At 32.5% G+C, this 25,004-nt stretch overlaps 1 protein-coding gene across 3 annotated transcripts in view; it reads right to left on the reverse strand.

Moving 5' to 3' along the window:
- LOC116413697 (proton channel OtopLc) overlaps positions 1–25,004 on the reverse strand; it is an 87,138-nt gene that overhangs the window by 52,831 nt on the left and 9,303 nt on the right. The window contains exon 1 of one of the 3 annotated variants that reach the window (XM_052895688.1): positions 13,064–13,336. The exons of the other annotated variants lie outside the window; for them this stretch is intronic. Coding sequence (XP_052751648.1) covers positions 13,064–13,119 — 56 coding nt within the window. The 5' untranslated portion in view covers positions 13,120–13,336. Of the gene's footprint in view, positions 1–13,063; positions 13,337–25,004 lie in introns of those variants that run through there. 3 annotated transcript variants of the gene reach the window in all.

The following is a 25,004-nucleotide window of genomic DNA, read 5'->3' on the forward strand; positions in this document are numbered from 1 at the left end:
AATTCTATATTCAAATATATACAATTTAAATAAGTTATGATTTTAAATATGGTCAAAAGGGCCTATAGACGCTTGGCTCGAATTAAATTACGTATAATTAATATTCTTATATGAAAAATTTTATATTTTTTGAAAACTGAGAAAATAATAATAATATATTCCACACAAAAACAAATATACAATATTTTATTTCATTTTGTTTAAAAGGTATACACAACAGGTTACTTTCAACAACATTATAAACATTTATATGTATAAAGATAATAGTATGAACTAGATTGAAACCCAGACTCGTGTACACACAGCATGATTAAGCAGTTGGCAAAAATATTAAATTATAAATTATATAAAGAAAGCACATGAATGTGGAAAATAACAATGAAGAACATGCAAATAATAAATATATATAAAAATATGGACATGTGGTGTGGACAAAGAGACTTGATGGCTGGTTGTAAAATGTTTTTGAAGGCATTCAGATGTGAGTTGAAGATATCAATTTGAGGACATTTAGCGGAAATTTCACAATACATTAGTGTTAAAAGTATGTAGTAGTTTTTTGACACGAAAGGAGATTTTTCTATCTGTAAGTAGATTTTGTAACATGACATCAAGATTAGTACCTACGGTTTCAAAGCGATATCATCATGACATCTGAAAAAAATATTATATGCTTAAATAGATAGCTACATCGTCTAACTATAATTCGAGTAATTTAGGAATACTATTCTGACCGTTTAATTCCTACTCAACGGACCAAAACCTATTCTCTTTATTCATTTTTTACGTTAGAAATGCTTAAAAAAAGTAAAAACAGAATATTTATCAACAATGAACGATACGTACAGTACTACGTTTGTGTTTTAAGCACTTCTAAAGTATCTATCAATAATTAAAGGTATCTGAAAATGTTTACTCTAAAAAGTTTTTAGGCTAACAAAGTCATCTATTATTCTAATCTTTGAGCGCCGGCGATGCAATGCAATATACGAGATGTGTACTACATAGTTGTCTGTATACACTTCTGTATTGAATCAGGTATATCTCGTTGTTTACAATGATCGAATCTGCTAGAATTTTGGACATGTAAAAGTGGACTTTATTCTAATAGCAATAATTCTTATTTTCCTGTTTCCGCAGCGTCTACGCTCACTGTAGTAATAGTACACTAAAGTTCACTTTCGTTGGCAAGCAGCCGGCCGCCGCCGCCCGCCCAGTGATCAATGGTCGTCTGTACCTACCAACTTTCACGCCAGATTATTTTCCTTCTTACTATCGTAGTAGATTACTAAGGTTGTTTCCATTTTATCACATAGTTGCTTATAAATGTACCTACAGGGTTAAATTGAAGTTGTTTACATCTTATATATGTATCTTATATATATAATATTTTTATTCAAGTGAACAGTTACATAAAGTACAATTTACAATTTATAAAGGTTTAGTATCCTTTCAAGGAAATATACTTCAAGTTAAACTGGGATTGATTCTGAAGCGAATTTCTCTAAATCTTCATATCAATCCTCAGTATAAAGATTTCGTTGTGATCTTTAATTGAAATTAGGTTTTTATTTTAGAGATGGGTTTGAAATGGGTTAGAAAAATAGCGCTCAAAAATTTACCTTACTGAATACGAGACGTAAAACAACAAATTATTTAGAGTCTCCTACACTAATTTGATAAGTAGATACTTAGTATTAATATTGACGACTTACACTTTTTTATTGTTTTAAGGCCAATTTGTTTAGAAAAGGTACACACCATTAGAGGAAATATTATTATTACAAATTCATTCAGTAAGTTGCACTCTGTTTTTTATTTATATTTATAAACTGCATAAATTTGTTATCTACTAACTTATTAACGTTATTCTTTTTATTATTTTACTTTTATACTACTTTAGTTTTATTTCTACTTTTTCTTCTCTTGCAATATTATATTGTGAATTATTCCCTTAGTTATCTCTACTTAGTCAACTAAACTACTAACTATTAAATATACTAAGCATGTAAAGAAAGCAAGAAAGAAATATTCTTATTCAAGTAAACTTAGATACATGTATACATTTTTTAATTGTATTTTTTTCCATTATCACCCATTCGGATTTCAGTCAAAAAGAAAAGGAACAATAAATCAAATAAAACATAAACACAAATATATCTTACAATAGTGACATTGATATTCTGTAATTTTCTTAGACAAATGACATATAATTAGGCAATTTGTTGTATTTTTATAACAGCATTTTTTTCATGATATAAAATATAAATTCTTCACTTGGACAATATCGTAAATATAGCAATTTAGAAAGACAGGTATATACGTATTTATATAATGATGTTAGCGTGTATCAAAACACGACAAACAGACGCTAACGAACGATGCCTGTATAGTGTCGTGTAGCAGGCGGCTGGATGTTTGTGTACTTTTGTAACAAAAAGCTACGAGATTTCTCTACCGCCGTGAGTAGGGTTATAAACTCTGAACTAAAATGAATAAATCCCTATTTTGTTAAGTTATTATATAAATCAGATATTAATGACAATAATCTTACTATATCTAATAATTATAATAACATAATACTATATCTAATAAACATAATAATCTTGCTATATTTTTATAATAAAACTGTAACTAAATGATGTCTGTACATGGAAGAAATTTAAGAAAAATTGAAGTATTTTAATAGAATAGAAGCCAAAACAATAATTTTTAAAAATATTACCTGTCGGTATCTATGTTTGTTTCGACATCACGCAAAAACTGCTACACCAAAATGGATGCAGTTTTCACTATAGAATTTCTGAAGATTTAGCTTATAATCAGATATATATTTTATCTTGATTCGCCATCTAGAAGTCGTCTATTTCATTGATTTTCATACTTCTAAATCCGAAGTAGCGAGTAAAAGTTAATAGAAAATAATATTATTTGTTTCTGATATCACATAATGTGAGTATATAACTTTTAACAAAAAGGGCTAAAAATTTTTCAAAACAAAATATTTTTTTAAAGTACCTAATCCAGTCTGACTCAATAAAAATACAAATACAATGTTATAATATTAATTAATAGGTACTAGCCAGTATGATAAAATATTTAAAATTTAAAAATGAAACAATGTTTATAGGTACTGGCTGTTATGATAAAATATTCAAAATTTTAAAATGGAACAATTTATTTAATTACAATGGTGATTGCTTTTCTGTGGAACAGTGCGCGAACTGCTGTAATTAGGTACATCAGCACCATCTGTAATATTAATTCCAAAGAGAGAGAATTAAAATGATTCCAATTAAAATTTAAGAGTACGGTAACAATATAGGCACAAAATAAATATGTATGATTTACTCTGCAACAATAATGTTCCAAATAATAAAAACGGCTATTACAACCGTGACATATTAAATATTTGACTAACAAGGCAGTAAATTCTATCGTTTTCGAAAATAATTATCGTAATCGGTTAAGAATTGACGAAAATATTCTTACTAATGAACTAAACCTTTTACTAATGAAATAATCAGGGACGGATTAAGATATTTTCTATGTAATACACAAAAACAGTTTCCAAATTTGATGTACTTTACCATCTAGGTAACCCTAGCTGTCATGCAATGAGCATATTTCGCACGCTTCAGTTTCAGCCACATTTGTAGTCTACAGCCTTCCCATATATATAAAAAATTCTGCACATCTTCAGTGTTACAAAATAGTAAATGAGAATTTATTTTAACGAGAGATATGCTCTTGAAAAAGGACTGTATATTTTTACGAAATAATAAGACGGTCGCTGCTAGTGGTAGAGAACAAATATAATAATGAATCATGACAATGTCAGATATCAAAAAACAAAATAAAAATATAAAATTTAAAAATATTCTCTAAAAAGGTGCGTTCTGCACATGCTCCCCTCTTAAACAGATGGGAACAACCCTTTTAACAGGTCTACGAATTACGCCTGCCTGGGTATCGATGTCTACGACCCGTGTCACGCCGTCCCTACCTGGGTACAAAGTCGTAACTAGGCCTTTAGGCCAAGTACCTCTTGGTAACGTTCCGTCCACGACTACGACGACGTCTCCAACTGAAATTCGTGGCACTTGTCCTACAAATCTTCGTGGTGATAGTGTGGGCAAATACTCTGTAATCCAACGCTTCCAAAAGTGGTCAGCCATTCGCAGTGCTCTTCTCCAACCAGATCTACTGCACATGTCACTGTCGGTTAAGCTGGCTGGAATAGGACGACCTGAGGAGTAGCCTAATATAAAATGAAATGGTGTCAGGGCTTCAGGATATTGTGGATCACATGTGACGTGCGTTAGGGGCCGTGAGTTTACCAATGCTTCTGCCTCGCAAAGTAGGGTGGTGAATACTTCATCGGTGGGCGATCTTGTATTGTTGCCTAAAGTTACTTTTAATGCTGTCTTTACAGACTTCACGAGCCTTTCCCATGATCCTCCCATGAAAGGAGCTGATGGAGGGATGAATTTCCATTTGATCATTTCACCCGCAGCAAAATCGGACATCGCTTCTGAATATAAGGCTCGAAGCTCTCTATTCGCGCCCACAAAACTGGTTCCATTATCAGAATGGATTTCTGAAGGTGTGCCACGGCGAGCTATAAATCGTCTTAAAGCCATTATTGCTGCATCTGATGAAAGCGAGTGGACGATCTCAAGATGGATTGCGCGAATGGTCAAGCACGTAAATAAGGCCACATAACGTTTCTCTCTCCTTCGACCAACTGCTACTGTTACAGGACCGAAATAATCTAGTCCCACAAACGAAAAAGGTCTACAATGGTGGGCAAGTCTGGCCTTTGGAAGGTTGCCCATAGGTGGTTGGAAAGTAGTAGATCTACGAACCTTACAAAATTGACAGTTGTATGCGACTGACCTCACGGTGCTCCTAAGGTTTATTATCCAATATATTTGCCGCAGTTCGTTCACGACCATTTCTGTGTTAGCATGAGCCGCCTTGCGATGGTAGTGTAATACAAGTAACCGAACAGCAGGATTCTTTCCATCGAGTAATATTGGATGCTTCATATCTTCTTGTATTCCAGAGACAGCTACAATGCGTGTTGATAGACGTAAAACGGAATTTTTATCAATAATAGCTGGCAGTTTCGATAACCTACTACGGTGTGACACGGGTAAACCGTTTTGAATACATTTGATCTCTTGTGAGAAAGAATCTAATTGACTTTTACGTAGCACATGGATTTCTGCCAAATATAAGTCTTCCGCGGTAAGTGTGCTACGTATTGTATTGTGTTGTCGATCAACGTTCGAGTTGGATGGCGGACGAAAAGAAAAAATGCGGCCTTCTACTTTATGAATGAGTTCTATATTCAGGCCTTTTTTTCTTAATGAAGTAAGACGTAACAATGATAGGTAACGATGAGCATATGCTGTGGCATGAATTAAACGATTCCACGAACTAAAACGTTGTGCGTCTGCTGAAATTGGCTTATTCGACTCAATTTCGTTAATGAGATGTATGTGAGTCTCGGGTGCATTAGTATGGATGGTTTGATTATGGGAAACAGTAGGTTCCTTAGGCCAATCAGAAGTTAGAAGAAATTCAGGTCCTTTTATCCAGCGTGAGTCTGAAGTTAAAGGGTCTCGGCTTAAACGTGTTGAATCATCGGCAACATTATAAGCGGTTGGAACCCAGTGCCACTCACTAACATCTGAAAGTTCTATTATCTCACCTACTCTATGAGCTACAAATGTCTTGTACGATCGTGCATCATTACGAAGCCAACCCAAAACGTTCATCGAATCGCACCAAAATGTGCGCTTAAGTGGTTTAAATTTGACTGCTTCTACGATGGTTGTAGCTAGACGTGCGGCTATTAATGCAGCTTGCAACTCTAATCTAGGAATACTAGATGGTTTTAAAGGCGCTACACGTGACTTGCTACAGATCAATGCAAGTTGTACGTCTCCATTAGGATAAACGAAGCGCCAATATGCCACCGCTGCGTAAGCCTGAGCGCTGGCATCGGCAAAGACGTGCAACTCTATTTGATTTGGTTTCAACCTATGAAAGTTATAACAGCGCGGTATTTTTATCTCGGCGGTAATAATTAAATCTTGAAACCATTCCTTCCAGGCTATGGCTTCAGAAGGAGGGAGCTCCGTGTCCCAATCCAAATTCATACGCCAAACGTTTTGAAATAAAATACGACCGCGAATAACAACTGGAGCGAGGATTCCTAATGGATCGAAGACTCGCATAATTAAAGACAATATAATACGTTTAGTAAGCGAACTAGGCAAAGTTTCTTGATTACTTTTAATAGAAGTGTTAAAGCCTATGAGGTCGCTAGATGGGTGCCAGTATAATCCTAGAGCGCGGATGCATGGTGTAGACGACGGAAAATTCGCTAAGTTTAGGTTAATATTAGATACCGATTCTGATAAAAGATGATTTGGCAATAGACGGAGCGCTTTAGGGTCATTAGATACCCATCCACGCATCTCTAAGCCTGCGCGCGCATGAATGTTGACAATATCTGCCGCCAACTGAGCTGCTTCATCGCTAGAATCTACTGAACCGATATAATCATCCATGTAAGTATCGTATATAATACCATGAACCGCGTCGGGATATTGATCTTTAAACTCTAGAGCATTTTTATTTTTCATATATATAGCTGTAAAGGGGCTAGAAACTGCTCCGAAGATCATTGACGACATTCTATAGGATTGTATAGGTTCAGTAGGGCTGTCGCGCCAAAGAAATTTTTGAGCATCTCTATCCTGTTCGATAATTTTGAACCTAGGGAACATTTCCTTAATGTCTGCAGTCATAGCTACTTTACCCTCTCTAAAACGAAGTAAAATGTCGATTAGAGATTGCAATAAATCTGGACCCGTAAGTAAAAGTGAATTTAAGCTAACACCTTTGATTTTTGCGGCAGCATCGTGTACTACTCGTAGTTTTGCCGGTTTATTGGGGTTTATTATGCCAAAATGAGGTAAAAACCAACATACAGAATTAGAAGAAGGTTCATTTTGACATTTCTCGGCATAATCTTTAGTAATGAGATCGTGAATATTTTGTTTATAACGCTCAGCATAAGTAGGATCACTGATCATTTTCTTTTCAAGACTTAAAAAACGCGATAAAGCAAGAGGATAGCTGTTAGGAATGACAGGATTACTAGATTTCCATAATAAACCGACTTCGAATCTACCGCACGGAAGACGATTGGCTGTACGTTCTAAAATTTCAATAGCGCGTTCATCATCTGCACTACGCGGTTCTTTCTTAGTAATTCCTATCGAATCCAACTTGTAATAATTTTTTATAAGATTTTCCAATAAATCTGTCTTGTTAAAATCTGTTTCATTACACTGAACATGATTCACTAAATCAACTGGACTAGTTTTACTACTACTAAAACCGAATAAAACCCAACCAAGAGCAGTGTTAATTGCAGCTGGTTGCGTTCTCGTGCCTTTCCGTATGGATTGCGGTATGGTAAGATGCCAGTTATCAATACCGATCACAATTTTTGGTTGTGCATTCTCATAACATAAATAGGAAGCCAAATCGGAAAGGTAAGAAAATTTACTAATATCTTGGGGACAGACAGACTGTTTAGCTAATTGTAAATCTTTTATAGAACGAGCCTGCTTGACTTGATACGTCTTATCAACATGACAACCTCTAATATTAAAATTTACATACTCTATTTCTGTATGTTTTGATAACCCGCCGACACATTTTAAAAGAGTTTTGACAGTAGGTCCTCGGGCTCCAATTTTTGCAGCGAGCTCCGAGTCTATAAAAGTAGCGGTTGACCCATCATCTAACAAAGCGTAAGTATTCACACTACCACGTGGGCCAGAGATTTCAACAGCTATAATTTTTAAGAAAGGTCGATAATATGGATGTTGAACATTACATAATGGAAGTGAGTTACTGGCATGAGCTATAAAATCAGTCGTTTGTTTGCATGATGATTCATCAGAATCTTCAAGTTCTCCAGATTGAGGAGTGGAAGATGATTCACCATGTTCAACCTCACTTTCAACCACATGAGCAATATGTAATAGTTTATGGTGTCTAGAATTGCATTTTTTATTGTTGCAGATTTCCTTAGAAATATTACAACTTTTATAATTATGCGAACCTTTTCTAAGACACTTATGACAAAGTTTTTTCTCATTAACAAATTTCCATCTGTCATCAACTGACAATGTCTTAAAATTATTACAATGAGATAAGCTATGATCGTCATTACAAAAATAGCATATCTTTTTATTGTGAGATGTTACACTAGATGATTGTTCATGTGTTTCAGATTGAAAAATGTATGGAACAATGGACGTGGATGGTTTGTTAATTGCAACCGAACGAATTTTATTGTTTCGATTATAATAAATAGGTTCATCGAGGAGACCAAACTTGAGCTGTAGATCCACCTCTTGAGTGAGGAAAGAGGCTAAGAGCTCGAGTTTAGTTACCTCTTGATGGAAATGAGATGCTGCATAGTCAGTCCAACGTGTCCGTAATAGAGGTGTGAGTTTACTAAGAATAGATTGAAAAAGTTCTGGCGATTCTAAATAACATCTTTGTTCTAAAAGTTTCATTACTTCTACTGAATTACGAACACGACAAGCGAACTTATGAAGGTCACTACAATCGATGTTGACCTTTGACAGGGAACGCATCATTGCAACTTCTTGTAAAACAATTAGTTCAGGCCTACCAAACCTTGTTGCTAATGCTTGTATTACCTGAGTAGGGTCTTGAGCGGAGACTAACAGCACTGCTACAGCATCATGTGCCTCTCCCCGCAGCGCCATATTGATACGTGTTAGGTTGTCCGAGTCAGAATATCTTGATTTCGTGTTGTCATATACACGTTTGAAGGTTAACCAATCTAAAGGCTTGCCATCAAAAAAAGGTAGACGACCATCTCCAAATTTTATGTTGTGTTGACTTTCATTTGAAAGTGATGTAATTGCTTCTGCTAACAAAGCTATATCACTTGGAGTTTTATTAATAGTGGAGGAAACCGGTTTGATTTTAGTCGCACTAGAACTAGCCCTCGCCGGGCTTGTGCAAACATCGAAATTATTAGCCACATTAGATTCTTTTAGGATAGGCCGAAGATATTGAGTATCTGTGGTAGTCACAGGGTTAAAGCTATTGTTCGATATTTGTAAATGTGCCGCTAATGCCGCAGAACAATTGCTATTAGTAGTAGGTTTACTACAGGAGGTATTAATTTTAATGTTCTGCGGTTGCTCATTTACTTCCACTGAGGGTATAGCCTCTAGACATGTGTCTAACCATTTTTGTACCTCTCTGTTAGAGATGTGACTTGAACGATTACTACGGGTACGTATACTACCTCTCTCCTCCAAGGCGGCGATACGTGCTTGTTTTTGTAGTTCTAAAGCGGCGCGCTCTTGTTCCAATACCATGCGCTCTTGTTCCAATACCATGCGCTCCTGCTCCCGAACCAAACGCTCGCGCTCTTTGGCACGCTCCAATGCAACGCGCTCCAGCATCGCAATTTTTTTAGCATAATCCGCTTCTATTTCTAAGGTACGACTCCTTACAGTAGTTGAAGACCCTGAAACGGAACTAGCGGCGCCGCTGGGAATTCCAACGGACTGAGCGACAGCAGTTGGTGTGGAGCTGCTAGGGCTTCCGTGTTGAACGGTAGAAAATTGGCCTTGCTCCATACTTGCTGCGTTCGCTTTTTTAACTGATCGCGTCTCTACCACCATGGTTTTATTATTAGCGAGAGGACCAATATTTTAACGAGAGATATGCTCTTGAAAAAGGACTGTATATTTTTACGAAATAATAAGACGGTCGCTGCTAGTGGTAGAGAACAAATATAATAATGAATCATGACAATGTCAGATATCAAAAAACAAAATAAAAATATAAAATTTAAAAATATTCTCTAAAAAGGTGCGTTCTGCACAATTTAAGAAAAGAAAAATTACCTAAATATTTCTAATGTATTCGTATAAATAGATCTATCAATAATTAAATGAGAAATTAAAAGGCAAAATAAAAATATAAATAAAAATCTTTGAAATCATCTCTTATAAATGACTTGATCGAAATTACATACAAAAAATGTTGTTTTTAAACGGCCATTAGTATTTTGATGGTAGATATCTATGTTATCTATAAACTAAAACATGTCTGTACATATGTTTTAGGTATGATTTATTGCCGTGTAGTCCCGGCAGAAAATGAGCTTCCCCTTCCTAATGGGGTCTTAATGATCTAGGGATAGGCAGCAGGGATGCTGCTGCCACATGTCTTAAAACATTATCAAAGCTTAACTGCGGTTGCCAATCCGCCTACCAAGCATAGCAACTAATGGCAAACTCCTGCTTTTAGGGGAGAACTATACTCAGCAATGGACAGTGGACGGCTGATGTGAATGAAATTATTTATTGACTTAACAATACAATTATAATTGGTGGTGTCATTACACTATCAATTATACCCATTGTTCAAGACGCTAAATCACTAGTGTTAGCATTATTAAGCAGAGGGTTGTGTTTCTTCCTTTCAGGGCGTCCAAATCCTTATCGATAATCCTCTTCAATATTACGAGTATAAATATGAAAGTGACTTTATATGTTTTCTTGTTTCCTTTGTTGTGTGTTTTGTTGTTTCGGCTTGAAGGGTAAGATATGGCAATTAAATGACATAATACAGAGGTATAACATCTTAATCATAACATATAGGTATAACCCATGAAGGGTATCATGGGCGACACAGTATATTCTGTTATATCCATTGTACTGTTCATATCTATGGGTGACGGTTACCGCTTCACATCATATGAGTAGACAGCTTGTTTGCTATTCAATGTTGCATAAAAACCTCTAATTTAAAAATAAAATCTAGTTACTTACAGACACATGATTTCGTGTTATAAAATCAAATAAGTACATTCAATGCAAAGCGACAACGAAATCGCTATTTTCATAATAGCAAAGTATACTTATTGCTTTAAAAAGTCGTGTTTTTATCACTTTATCACGTTGACTTGTTCACGAATTCATTCTATTATCTACTGACGCAGCGGAATATTAAGTATCAGAGAGTTGTCGTTCTTTTAAAATCAAAATATACTTGTGAAATTGTAATTCCTAAAACGATAACAATTGCTACTCGGCTTCTCATTAGACTTTTATTAGATACCAACAAAATGCATTTATATAACATGAATGCTTTTTAAAAAACAATGAACAATAGTAAATAACATCTTACATAACAATGTACGAGTACTAAGCAAGTTCCGCAGTTACTCGCGTTAAAGTGGGTAACTCTCTTTTTCAAACCAATAAATTTTCATAGATATCTATTTAAAAAAAATCAAACTTTCTCAAATTTACAAATTTAAAGAATGGAATAATTCAAGAACAAACTAATAAATTTAAGAAAGTACTACCTACCAATTAAATATATCTCTGTAATAATTGCATTTGTTCCCTCCAGTATATAGAAAAATTCTACCAACATTGTTCCTAGATGAAAAACTTTTCTTAATAATTGGATATTTGTTACTCTATCACACACAAATGGCAGAATAGATTTGAAAAAAATTAAGTACAAAAATGGGCCATATCCTAGACTATTACTCTAATTATGGGTACTTACCCCAATTCACGCGGGCAAAGATACAGGATACAGTTAATAGACATTAAGATGCCTATCAAGGTTGTACACCGACTGTGTGATTTCAATAAATGTGTCTATGACATAAAACTTCCGACACGCAATACAAGTATACACACTTGTTGCCTTCAACCCTATCACGAATGACCATTAGGCCATTAACGGTGATATGACAAGCTGTAATCACTCAAAAATGATGGATAGGAGCGAAATCATTCACGCTGCAGCCTACCCCTGTCCTACTCGTACTTCCTATTGTATTTTCCTTGAATGTAATAAACACTGGGTCGTTCTCAGCGTTGCCACATGCAATTTTTTATTTTCCCCCAAATTTGAATTAATTATCTTCAAATTAATATGATTTCTTCACTTTTAACCAGTCATAAACTTTTGTCTAATTAACTACGTTTGACTAAATAAACACTAGGTACATGGTAAATGGAAAAAACTCGTCTTACTACCTTAAATGGTACATTCTTAAGTTTCATATATGGTTTACATATAACAAACCTTTTAAAAAATGTATTCAAATACATCCACGCCTATTATTATTTTTCTTCAAGAATTTCTCCTTTACAAATTTTTACCTAAAATTGCGAAAAGAAAGCACCCAATATGGCAACGCTGTTCGTCCTAAATACCCGGGGTCGTCGACCGGTTACCGCACTCGAGTAGGCTTGTTGACAGGGGTGGCCAGCGATTAATTTTGAAATGTAGCGGAATGTGTATACGACACGCGAGGTGTCAAACAATGAGGTAAAACATTTTTTTCAACACCAACAACCGCGACATTGTAATTGCAGACGGGTTTGCGGAAAGATAACTCAGTGTTGAGGTTTAAATAGGGATAATAAAAAACCAATTAGTAGAGCTTACTTATAACAGTTAACTACTCTAAATTGATATATTTATTTATATTTAACTCTTGGAGAAACAAATTAAGCTATCTGCACTAAGCATTCAAAGGATATCAAAACCTAAAAAATTACCTAATCTCAAATTAAATTAAACAGCAGTACTTTAAACTCATCATTTCAATTATTTATAATGCAGTATTAAATTCTATTTTTAAAACGCGCTTTACAAACTTTTTAAAAGACTTCTAAAAAAGGAGAAGTTTTCACAACTTCCTTCTATGTTTTGTATTTAAAGATTAACAACAACATTAGTGAAGATCTTCGCCAACGCTACACCGATTTCAGTTATTCTTTGTGCAAACAGTATGATTTGCCTAAGAGTAATATACAATTATTGACATTTTGGTCACAAACAAGAAACTGTTTTAACGAAGCAAAATACTTAATAATATTATTTAAATCTATTCTTATTTAAATAATATTTAAAAATGTGGTATGAATAAGAAAAAGCATCATTGAAATACCTTTCCGTTGGGGCAACTACGTCATTTCCGTTCACCAAGGACTCAGTGATCTTCATATTTTCTATCACACTATTAAATTAACCACAAGGAATTTATAAGACTTAATGTTACCATTATTAATGATGAACAAAAACCTGTTGATATTTTGTATATAACATTATAATAGGTATACTACTAGAGTTGCGCAAAAAGCGCACGGAAGATCCTCGCAGGCGCAGTGTGAACTGAATTAACCAGTGCCCCACGTCCTGGGGTATTTTAACTGGACTAACTCAATGATGCCCGCTTGGATTGCTGCAATTTCATAGTGCTATTATTCCAGGCATGAGGGCGGGACAGGAGACTGGCTCTCGAGCGAAGTTGGTAATAGGCTATTGATACATCCATGTACTGATTTATATAGATACGTGGGTTTCTATTCATATTCCAATATACAATTTCAACGGTTATGATCTACAGTTCATTGAAAAATAAATTTATACACAAACAAACTTAAATGTAGATGTATAAATTTATATCATTTATTAAATTAATGTAGTAACGAACATTTGGTAGTTATTTAACAAAATATAAAGAAAGAAAAGGATTCCTTTTTTCTCAGTTAACGTTAACTCAGTTGTCTCGGGTCAAATGCGGATTACGTAACCCAACTGATATAGTGGGGACAAAAGGTATATTTTATCCAAAGTGATTGCTATCCAACCTTTTCTACCTGTGATCTATACCTAGTTGTTATACACAGATATATCTCATATTAGTCTGCATTATACAAACTATCCAACAAAGAAGAAATATGTCCAACGATAAATCGTTGATCATTGACTTAATGTGCTTCTCAAAACAATAGTTTTAATTACATTGTGCCAACAAACAAAATCAAGTTTAAAGGGATATTGGTGTTTTCTTAAAAAGATACAACCAATTACTACTCAGAATATGCCAGCAATTCTACAATAATATTTTTCTTAGTAATCTTGCTACTAGAATGCGATTCGTGTATTCTACTGAACTAAGTGTTATCTCACGGAAGCCCATGTCACTGATTAATTGAATAATTTTGTTTAATTCCGTTACCATTAATATGTGCGTGACTGCCAACACTCAAAGATTGACCACCACTTTTAGTAACGAAAGTTCTACAACCTTCCATATTAGCCATCAATCTCTGACTGGCAATTTCTTGATGCACCTTTTGAAACACATGTTTCACCTGTAAACAGTTAGCAGCTACACACATACTTATGGTGGCGGAATTAAACAAGTTAAACAAACATAAATCTGTTTAAATAATCATTAATGTAAGAATAATTAAGATAAAAAAATTAAGGACACTGAGTATCAAACACAATAGCTACTTAATATGTTTTTAAATCTTGTAAACAAAAACCCTTACGCTTGACAACCTATCCTTTTGTTATTGTATACTCTTAAAACTCTCGAGACTGAACCAGCACCGTCACTACTTTCAAGACTCAAGTTCGTATTTTTCGTATAACCTGAACGTAGATTATTCCATTCGCGTAAGCTATCAAATTTCCAATTAATATATTTTTAGAAAATATCATATTTATTTATTATGGAACACGCCCCATAAGAGCATGAATAATAATGACGAAATTATACATCTTTTTTTACTTTTTCAATAATTATTCAATTTATTATTCTTATTTTTGCCTTGAACCGTATTAAAAGCATATATAGATATGGGTATACAAAGGAAAAATGTGGGGCATTTAAACGTGATCGAAGGACAAAGGGGAAGGTGGAAGGGAAGTGTGGAGAGGATATTGCCGATCATTGTGTCGTAGATAGTGCGCAATTGTAAATGGTGGTGGTGGCCGTGAAGCAATAAAATCTATTTTATATTTATTAAATATTGTATAGCAGAGAAGCTTATAAAGTACCTGATCAACAAATTAGTCTTCAGATGAACCTAGTAAATAGGTAACTATTGTATATAGTAGCAACAGTTTGTAATTCATATAACTGGAGTACAAAATATAGTAAACAAAACCAACATACATATTTGTAATATTAGAAAGAAATTAAAAATTTTGGGATGTATAAAAGGTTATATAAATATATTGTAACATTCCTGGTCGTTACAATATATTCTGTGATATCGAGGATGCTGTGCAACATTTGCTAGTTCCTGTCAGGCGGGCTGTGTACTTGTTTTTTATTCAAAGTTGCGTAAAAAATATATAAGAACCCGAGTACGAGCTAATACTTCAGAAAGGATTTTTTTATTTACTTGGCTTTGAATTTAACCAATACATATATATACATATATTTTTTCCATAAGAAAACACAATGAAAATCCTATGTCTAACAAACTAATTTTACAGAAAAAATATGTTGGAGCAAACCACACAAACTATATCAATTAAATTTCTTAACAGTAACTTAACTATGATTGAATACATCCACTGTAAGGAATATATCTACAATATACCGTAATATCACATAAAAAACATTATAAATAAACTGAAAATTAATAAAAATATGTTTAAATTATTATTATTATTATATTATTAATATTACACGTAACTTTAAGTAGGTAAAAGGTAAGTACATATAATTATTGATCGCACTAAACCAAGACGTCGTGCAGTCTCCTAGCTAAAAAGAAGCCTTTTGATAAAATCAACAAATATAAATCGTGTATTATGTACCATATTGTAAATAAATAGAGATCATATTCGTATACAGCTCACTCGAACATATCTTACGAAACTCGCTATAAATCGTATCGTTTACTGAATGCTGGAATAAACGGATACGTCCGTCGGGATTATAAATGGCTATTTGCATAATATCCTTAACACCAAGTGTTTACTAAGCTTATCCTGTACCGAAATAGTACTTAGGTAAGTGCTATTTGGTGAATTATCGATAACCTTTGATAAGACGTGGATACAGTTGGGAAAGTTAACTATAAACTTTGAGTAGTTTGAATAGGTCGGAAGGTTTATATTGTAAATAAGTAATGTAAACATAATGCTTTCTCTAGATTAGATCGATTAGAGTGTGTAGTAGTTAATTAATTAATAATTTAACCCTTAGTCACTGAAATGAAGGAGTAACAAACAATACATAAAAACATAACAATAATAAAAGTACATAGTTTAAATGTATGTAGTTCTCATGAACTAGAATACGTACAGTATCTCAAACTCACGATTTTTGGTGCCGTTTTGATATTTTTTTTTTATTATCAAATGCTTAATAAAATTGTCGTGCAACCTTAAATACTAAGAGGTTATTAAATATACTATATCTATTCCCAAAATTCTTTTTAAAAAATTTAAATGTTACATCTATGCACATAATATCGTTGTATGTAGGGCTCACTCTTCGTCATAAAGCTGTTCGTCGTCACACGTCAAGTGGCTCAGGAAACTCTAGCGCCCTCTAACTTGTAACCCGTACAATAGCCGCTCCACAAACTCAAGTCTACGTCGAAAGACCTGCTTCTGCTATGCACTACACAGAGATCTAATTAGGTTTAAGTAGACCCTCAGCGTATCTTTGATAGTACAGTATAAGTAGCAGAGCCGGTTTCCCGCTCACCCTTTAGTCATAAATGTGTACCCACTTATAATAATAACACAGTTCTCTTTAAATTGAGAGTAAGGTGAATAAAATTATAATTTTGCAGCTGCATAAAATAAAATAAATCTACAGATAAAGCTCTTTCAATTACAAACTATTGAATTCAACAGCATATCATACCAAAAGTATAGAGGATATTTTCGTCCAATATTTTTAAATAGGTTTTAGTGTTATTTAAACGTTAATTGTGTGTTTTTCGGCACTAACCATCCCGATATATATAGAGAAATATATCTTGCTTTGTTCGTATTGTTTGGTTGCACAGTATATTGCTGCTTTAACAAATGGATCTTATTTTGAAAGACACAAAAATAGAAGTCCATAAATAGAGCAATAGCAACGATACGTCTTCTCACTCCATTACTGTTATCTCCCTTATATGTATCCCTATTCCCTATTTTCACACGTCACACGACACGCCAAGACGTCTCACGAACATCTGTAGCCAATTAATTAGAACCTAGAAGGGAAGCGATAAATAAAAGTGTCCGTTAAATTTCGACCAAAGTTTATCCAACTGCCGATAATTAAATCAAAAAGTTTGACGTATATGGACCCAGATTGATTGAGTTTACTAATCGATATAAATGAAAAATAAACAAATATAATTCCGACTATAATTTCTGTTTGGGTAATCAGAGGCATTTGTCGCTTGTTGTTGGTATTGTGAATACGTGGTATAATGTTTATTTGCAATCAACATTACTCTGGTCGAACTTGTAACCGTCTTTCAAATGGTGTTTTCTATCATCGACAAAAAAACTTTAAGCTTCCCATAAAGTATCTAGCTGTCAAGTTAGTATGACACTCACTCTTTTGTCGTTCTTTGGAAAAATATTTATTTTCCTTGTAGAACACACCCACACCAATAAGTCAAATACTTCAATTTCCGCTGTATATTTGTATAAGTAGGTACTAATTAAATTATTCATAGCCAGTACGTGAGAGTAACTTTAATTGTATAAAATCTATTTCTATTAATAAAAAGAACAATGATCAAAGACATCTATCTACATTCAAATTATATAAGAATTCAGTGACAAATGGTGCGAGACGTTCTTAAAAGATCGGTATTCGTATAATTAAATTCCCTCCTCGTTCTTCAGGTGGGCACCAATTTGAATAATTCGGACATTATCTTGGAGCTAAGAGGAGAGAGAAAAATTTTGAACTTTGTGAAGTATATTTATTCTTAAAAACTATGAAAAAGACATTTTAAAATTGCGTACCTACATGACTATCATTATTTAATTATTTACTGTAAATATATTCCTTAATCCCATTACGATAGGAAACAATAGGTACAAAATGCTAATTGCTAATTATTCTATTCAAATATTAATTATTCGCACAGATGTATATAATATAATTCATGAACGAAGTAGATGGAAAAAAGTAGTTTTTGTAGAAAAAAAATTCAAATAGTATCTTTGAAAAACAAATGTTTCCTATAATTTTGTTGGAAACCCCTACTCTCCACAAGCGAATTTTATTAGGATTTATGTAAATTGACTCTCTGAAAAAGATTTAGCTGTTCGAACGTAATACATAGATAGCTATCATCGAACAATTCCATTTCAATAAAAACTCGTTCTCTTTCAATTAAAATAAAACATAAGAAAGAGAGTTCTCTTGTTTGAATCAATTTAGAGATGATAGAAAATGTCTATACAAGGGAGATATTTTAACAAAATATATTATTATTATTATTAGGGAATATAAGAGCAATAATAGTCAAAATAATAATTTTAAAAATTTTGTTTGTTTTTCGATCATTTATAACAGCATCATAAAAATCCTACTGCATTGAATTGGATGTAGTTTTCATAATTGTTTTCATAAATGTGTAAGTTGAAATCTTGTGTATGTTTCATCTTGAAATGCCATCTAGAAGACACTAGAATAGACCATTATTTCATTAGTTTTCCTAAATCTGAATTCCACGCATACGAAGTAGCGAACAAATATCTTGTATAATATATAAGTAAAAAACTACGATATATATGTATCTTTATTTAGAAAATTATTCGAGAATAAAATCATGTACCTATCTATTATTATCTACTTATAACAATAATTTAAGTAAATATAGTAAATTAAAAAATAATAGACAGCACCACAAAATCACTTCAAAACCACATAGAACATTATTCACTAAAAGTATAATAGAGATGGCACCTATAATATATAATAAATTACCTAAATCTCCCACAGTCATAGGTTACATAAAAAATTACAAAACTAAACTATATGAATACTTAGTAAACAGAACATACTATTCAATTGACGATTTCCTTAAAGATAAATGCAATAAATGTCCTTAAGGAAACCTTAGAGGACTTATCTTGTTTTACCATCCATTGTTACCTATATATCACAAAATAAATAAATATAAATACGCTTGCCTGAACTTTTAAAATTATTACACCAATTTTTTTTATTAACATATATAGTTTTATTGATAACAGATAGTAAGTATAGGTACATTACATTCTATCGTAAGAACGATCTAAAATAAATCAAGCAAGTCAGACCGGTTATTCTTACATTCATACACATATAAATAATTAAGTTAATAATTAAATATCTGTATTAAATCAAACACGTACGAAAACGATTAGATGAACAATGAGCAAGTTTCCTCGTAATTTAGCACAGTTTCCTGCACGCTCTAGAGAATCGTTAGACAAACGCAGACGGTGCAAACTAAATCAATTTATCCACTCAGGTGGAAGGTTGAGATAAGATATTAAGACAATATTGACTCTTGGCTACTTACGAATGGGTCAACCCACACAAGCAAACTCCCCTGTATAGATAGTACCTATAAACGAAATAAAATTCTTTTCTCTATGTCTATGTCTACTAAACAGTTGACGGAAATATTGATAGACAGAATAAAGATCCCTAAAATTGCAAGCGATTTTACAATAAACGGACCAGAGAAGGACAGAAACATTAACTTAGTACCTATCTCAAAATATTGTCAATAATAAGAATCAAAAGTTATAATTTAAATTAAGACAATATTTTATCAAATTTATATACTGATGCAAGTAGCCAGTTAATTAGTAGGTGCCTAATATATACCACTATTTTAATTCTCTATAAAATAGATTACTATCTATGAAGTAGTTTACCACAACATACTAGTCCATAACTGTCCACTGCTGAACATAAATCCCTAACAAAACCCCCCTTATAGGGGAGTATAAGGGGGATTTTCTGCTTCGATCGATTCTGCTACGATTAGCAAGCAAATTGGCAATCGCAATTAGGCTTTCGTGATTTATAAATCAATCTCAAAAAATTTTATGTTCTTTATATTATTTTATTTTGAGCATATTATTTAGATATTACTCAAATGGTCTTAATGATTATTCATGCAACTAATTCTCATCGTAAACAGAGGGCCTACCATGAAATGTTTTCCGAAATTTTGGAACCAAACGAAACAGAAATTTTATGTTAAAATTACAAAATACATGCCGTTTGGAAATATTAAAAATGTTAAAATATTGTTCCTTTGGACGTTTATGATAGGATGTATGATGAGCGAAATGTTAAACTCCATTTATTGATCCGATTTTGGTATAAACAAAAACAAGACATTGAGTCCGAAATTTCGGAATTTCATTTCATGATAGACCCACTGGATTCACAATTTTGATCGTATTCCGCACTTATCTTTGTCTCTCACATCTAAAATGAAAAAAAATCCATCGATTTAAAAAAAACAAGGAATACGTGGTATTATTTAAAACACATATTTTTAATTTTCTGGAAAGTATTTTTTGTAAATACAGATATCTCTGTTTGTATATAGTTCCGGAGTAAAACACTGCGATCAAGTCGTAGGGCGACTAGCTAACTTTCCGGTACATAAAGTTGCATGAGGGTGTACATCGATCTGCGTCTTATACCTACAGAACAAAAGATGCAACTAAATTACGAGTATGTTCAAATTCTCAAGTAGTTGGATGACGAATAAAATTTGATTCTGCAATATGATTTACTTTATAACAAAGCAACTTTAAGATATGTTTTTTTTTTTGAGCCATAGCTTTTTATTTTAGTATAAAAATAGAGACGTATAAAATAATCAATTTCAATTTGATAAACTTAACCTTTCTGTAAATTAAGGGTTGTCTCTGCTAAACGGTCAAGTCAACGATTAAGAAACGGTCTCTTTTTATTTTTTTAAGAATGGAACCCTAATAACATTATTAAGGTTTATTAACTTTGCTCTCAGCTCTCAAGAACGAATAAGAAAAGCTAAGCTTTAAACAAAGGCGAGACATCTACAACGGCACAGCGTTGTTACGGAGGGTGTACTAACAAAACGTAGAACAAACGTAAACAAATACCAACATGCTGTTTACAGAAAACTTGAATATGTGCATTTGTTAAGATAATCTTGACAATATATTATATAGAATTCTTCATCATCATCTTAATATCAAGTGTCCACTGCTCTAATTGCCACACTTGGCAGGTAGATTGGCAACCACATTTAGGTTTAGATGTTTTAAGGGAGGGAGGGAATATTTGAAATCAAAAAACATATGGCAAATAATTAAACAAATGAACTCAGATTCACATTAGTTATATATTTAATTAATATTGGTAAAAACAGTTATTAAAATTACCTTTAATTAAACAATATATAAGTAAATAAGAAATAAACATGGATATGTAAATAAACATAGTATTAAAAGTACAATTGGGTATTCTTTTTCTCTGGTAGAAATTAAATTTAAAATATTATATTACAAAGATCGGAATTATTTCTTACTTCCTCCTAAATTTAAAACTTACAAAAACAATATTTTAATTTTTGTTATTACAAATTTATGATGAAGCCTCACTAGATTAGTTGTAGTTTAAAATGAAATGGTTTATACTATGTCATCCCCGGGACTGTGTCAAATTTGAAAATACTTCGGAATTTAAAGTACGAGTAACTTTTACTGAATCATTCCCTCATAAACAGTGACTTCCCCGCTTTTTATACAAATTCTTGTATTACAATGTTTGATTTATGATGCGTGATGCTCGTTGAGTAAAATATTAAGAAGGCGGGAACCCAAGAAAGGGGCGTAAATATTGGAATAAAAGTTACAGATTTGCTTTTTTTCCGTTCTGACACATTCAGAATTGGACATAATAAAGAAGCTACTTCAGATGAATTACAATTTACTAGTATTCATATCTAACATTTCGAGATTCTGCTTAACAACATTATTTATTAGCTGTGACACGCGGTGTTACCCTCCTAGCTATTACTATGAAAAAAAAAATTTTTATGGTGCATGTTGTTTATTTAAGATTGTGTTTCACAAAAAAACCATCTTCAGTTGTGGCATAAACAGTTATTTCTATTTTGCATTAATATAATTTACATATACCTAATTACTATATAGCTATTATCAACCAAAGTAAGTGTCTGATTAGATTAAAAAAGATTTTTCAGATGAAATAAATCTAAGTTCAATATTATAAAATTTATTCACGTATATGTGTGTGTGTGTGTGTGTGTGTGTGTGTGTGTGTGTGTGTGTGTGTGTGTGTGTGTGTGTGTGTGTGTGTGTGTGTGTGTGTGTGTGTGTGTGTGTGTGTGTGTATTATGATCTTCGTCATGCACATTTCTAAAATGATTTATTTCATTCTATTACTCCCACGTGTGCCCACTAAATGTTTTACTTTGTAAAGTTAGTTTTTAAAGCGACCACCGCCGTCGCTTGAATGATTTATGTCTCATATAACCTAAACATTATCATAAGCTTGCCGTCCTGCATCAGCTGCTACAGACGGCTGAATCCATTATTCTAGAGACATGTACATAATAACTGTTCATACTTCAACAAAACATAGACGAATTGATATTCACTAGTCTACTAAGATCACGATGTGGTCGCAACAGCTGCAAGTCTGCTTGGAACTTCATAAAGGCTCATTTTATGCTAATATCGTGGCGGCTACAACTATTAGAACAATTTGCCTTCTAAAGAGAATATGGAAATCAAGGAAACCTTTCAATGGAACTTTACACACCATTTGTAATGAAAGGGTACATTAACATGTAGTAATTCTACCTTCCCATATGTATAAGGATTTTTTGTCTGACTTTTTAAATAGGGGAATCAAGGTACCAATGATTAGTACACATACAGTGTATCAATCTTTTTCAACAGAAGAACAAATTCAATAATTTTACAAATACAAGCAAATTAACGGAATACTGTCGATACAAAAAAAAAAAAAACAAAAAGGAAAACTTATATCTGTGATACAAATTACAAAAAATAACAGTGAAAAATGACAAATAATAAATTGACCAAGGGTGTGTCAGTTGTTAGTATGTGAGAGGGTAGAAGGGCATGTGGGTACTTTAGAAGCGTAAGGGTGAATATATATGTATGTACTATTTCAACTTGTTTGTTCGTTTAACTTTAGTTCTCAAAGAACTAAATCGATACCTTAACTATAATAAATATTTATTTCATTACTTCCTTAAATTTCATAAACAGAATTTTTTATTTCATATACCTAATACAATATTTAAAAAATTACTATTTTTTATTTCTTTCTCATATTTTCTTATTTCATATGTTTCATTTAACCTATTATTTAAGATGGGTTTATGAAAGCTATGGTGTCTTTAAACGAAACTTTATTTTACTTTTAATTAACATTTTGCAATGCATTTAGATATTAATTATTGTTATATCAACAATCGTATCGACTCTTAAGACAAAACTACGAATAAGCTAATAACTATAATGACACTTGACAGATCTTTAATACTTGAATTTTACTGACAAATATCTTTTACTGTTACTCAAGAAAATATCGCTCTTAACATCGCATATTAAAAGTTTTAAGTAAAAGCAGTATAAACATGAGGGAACACTTCGTCAAAGTATTGTGTTAGAGCGCTATCTCAAACTTTTACTGTAAAAACTGTCATAAAATTATTTTTATGTCCTTACCCGATGATCTTACAGAAAGTGATTTTTATTATCAATTTTACTTCCGTAAAAAAGTATATAAATAATATAAAGTTGTTTTTACACTTAGTGGAAGATTAGACATGTGGATAAAATGACATCGATGCGTCATGTTTCCTGATTTTGTAAGTAGATACTTATCCAAGTAAACATAGTTATTTTCTTTTTATTTTATTTTATATAGTAGTTACTAGTTATGTTCGCGATTTACCATACCTAGTGAGATGAAAGTCTATTTTATATAACGAAGATGTATGTAAATTATCACGGTAATTGTTTGAACTATCAAAATACTAATAAGAGGTAAAAATAATAAGCAAGATACAGGCCAGAGTTATTCAAGAATTTGTGGGCATGTATTTTTTTGTAAATAAGTAATATTCTACAAATAACTTAATAACTTCCAAGATTGAATAATAAACCTGATATTGTTACACTTTTAACAAAACCAAACTGAAGTATTAGTAACTGAAATATAGTGTAAGTTTTATATTTCTGATAAAATATATTAAGTAACGGTAGATCTATAAAATAATCGTGAACAATGAATATAAAAATTCATTTTCAAAAAACGTTCTAAAAATAACAGGGTACTTGTAAAACTTATTATCAACGAAATTTATCTTCAAAACTCAATAAATCCCCCGAATAATTATTATAGTAAAACCACAATATCAACTATTACTACTACCAGACGTTCCAAGTGTCATTTTCAATTAAAACTTTGTGTCAAACGGCTAACAGTTATAGGTATTCTGTAATAGTTTATTGTCTCGTCCTTACATTGCCTTTGTAAATAAAACCACACGTAACAAGAGATATTGTTAAAAAATAGTGAAGGAAAACCTTTATGGTTTCGCAAACTGAGTGGCGAACCACTATAAAACACCTGATATTTCCTTCCCTTTGCCTTCCTTTCGCCTTTACTTTTTTTTACAGCGTACCACGTAAATAAGGAAAACGCTAACAAAGGAAATATATTGTACATAGTTGGAGCACTAGTGTAGATATAAGAAAGCACAAATTAGTAATTTGAACTATTGTGAAAAGCAATTAAATAAAAGTACACATAACTGTATTTCCAGACGAGTAGAAGATATTATATTGTAAACCAATTATCAAAGTCCTACTAAAGTATGTAATCGGCCTAAAAATCTCCTAGAAGGTGCATGCATTAAATAAACTAATACCAAAATAAAACTTCTCTCCTTTTTTTAAAATATGTTAAATAGAATAAAATCTACGAGTAGTCATAATATTATATATGTGTGTATGTATGTATATATTGCGATAGGGTCTGTGAAAACAAATAAATA

Source organism: Galleria mellonella, unplaced genomic scaffold (assembly GCF_026898425.1).
Source record: "Galleria mellonella isolate WM207_F2 unplaced genomic scaffold, CSIRO_AGI_GalMel_v1 utg300, whole genome shotgun sequence".
Classification (NCBI taxonomy): Eukaryota; Metazoa; Arthropoda; class Insecta; order Lepidoptera; family Pyralidae; genus Galleria; species Galleria mellonella.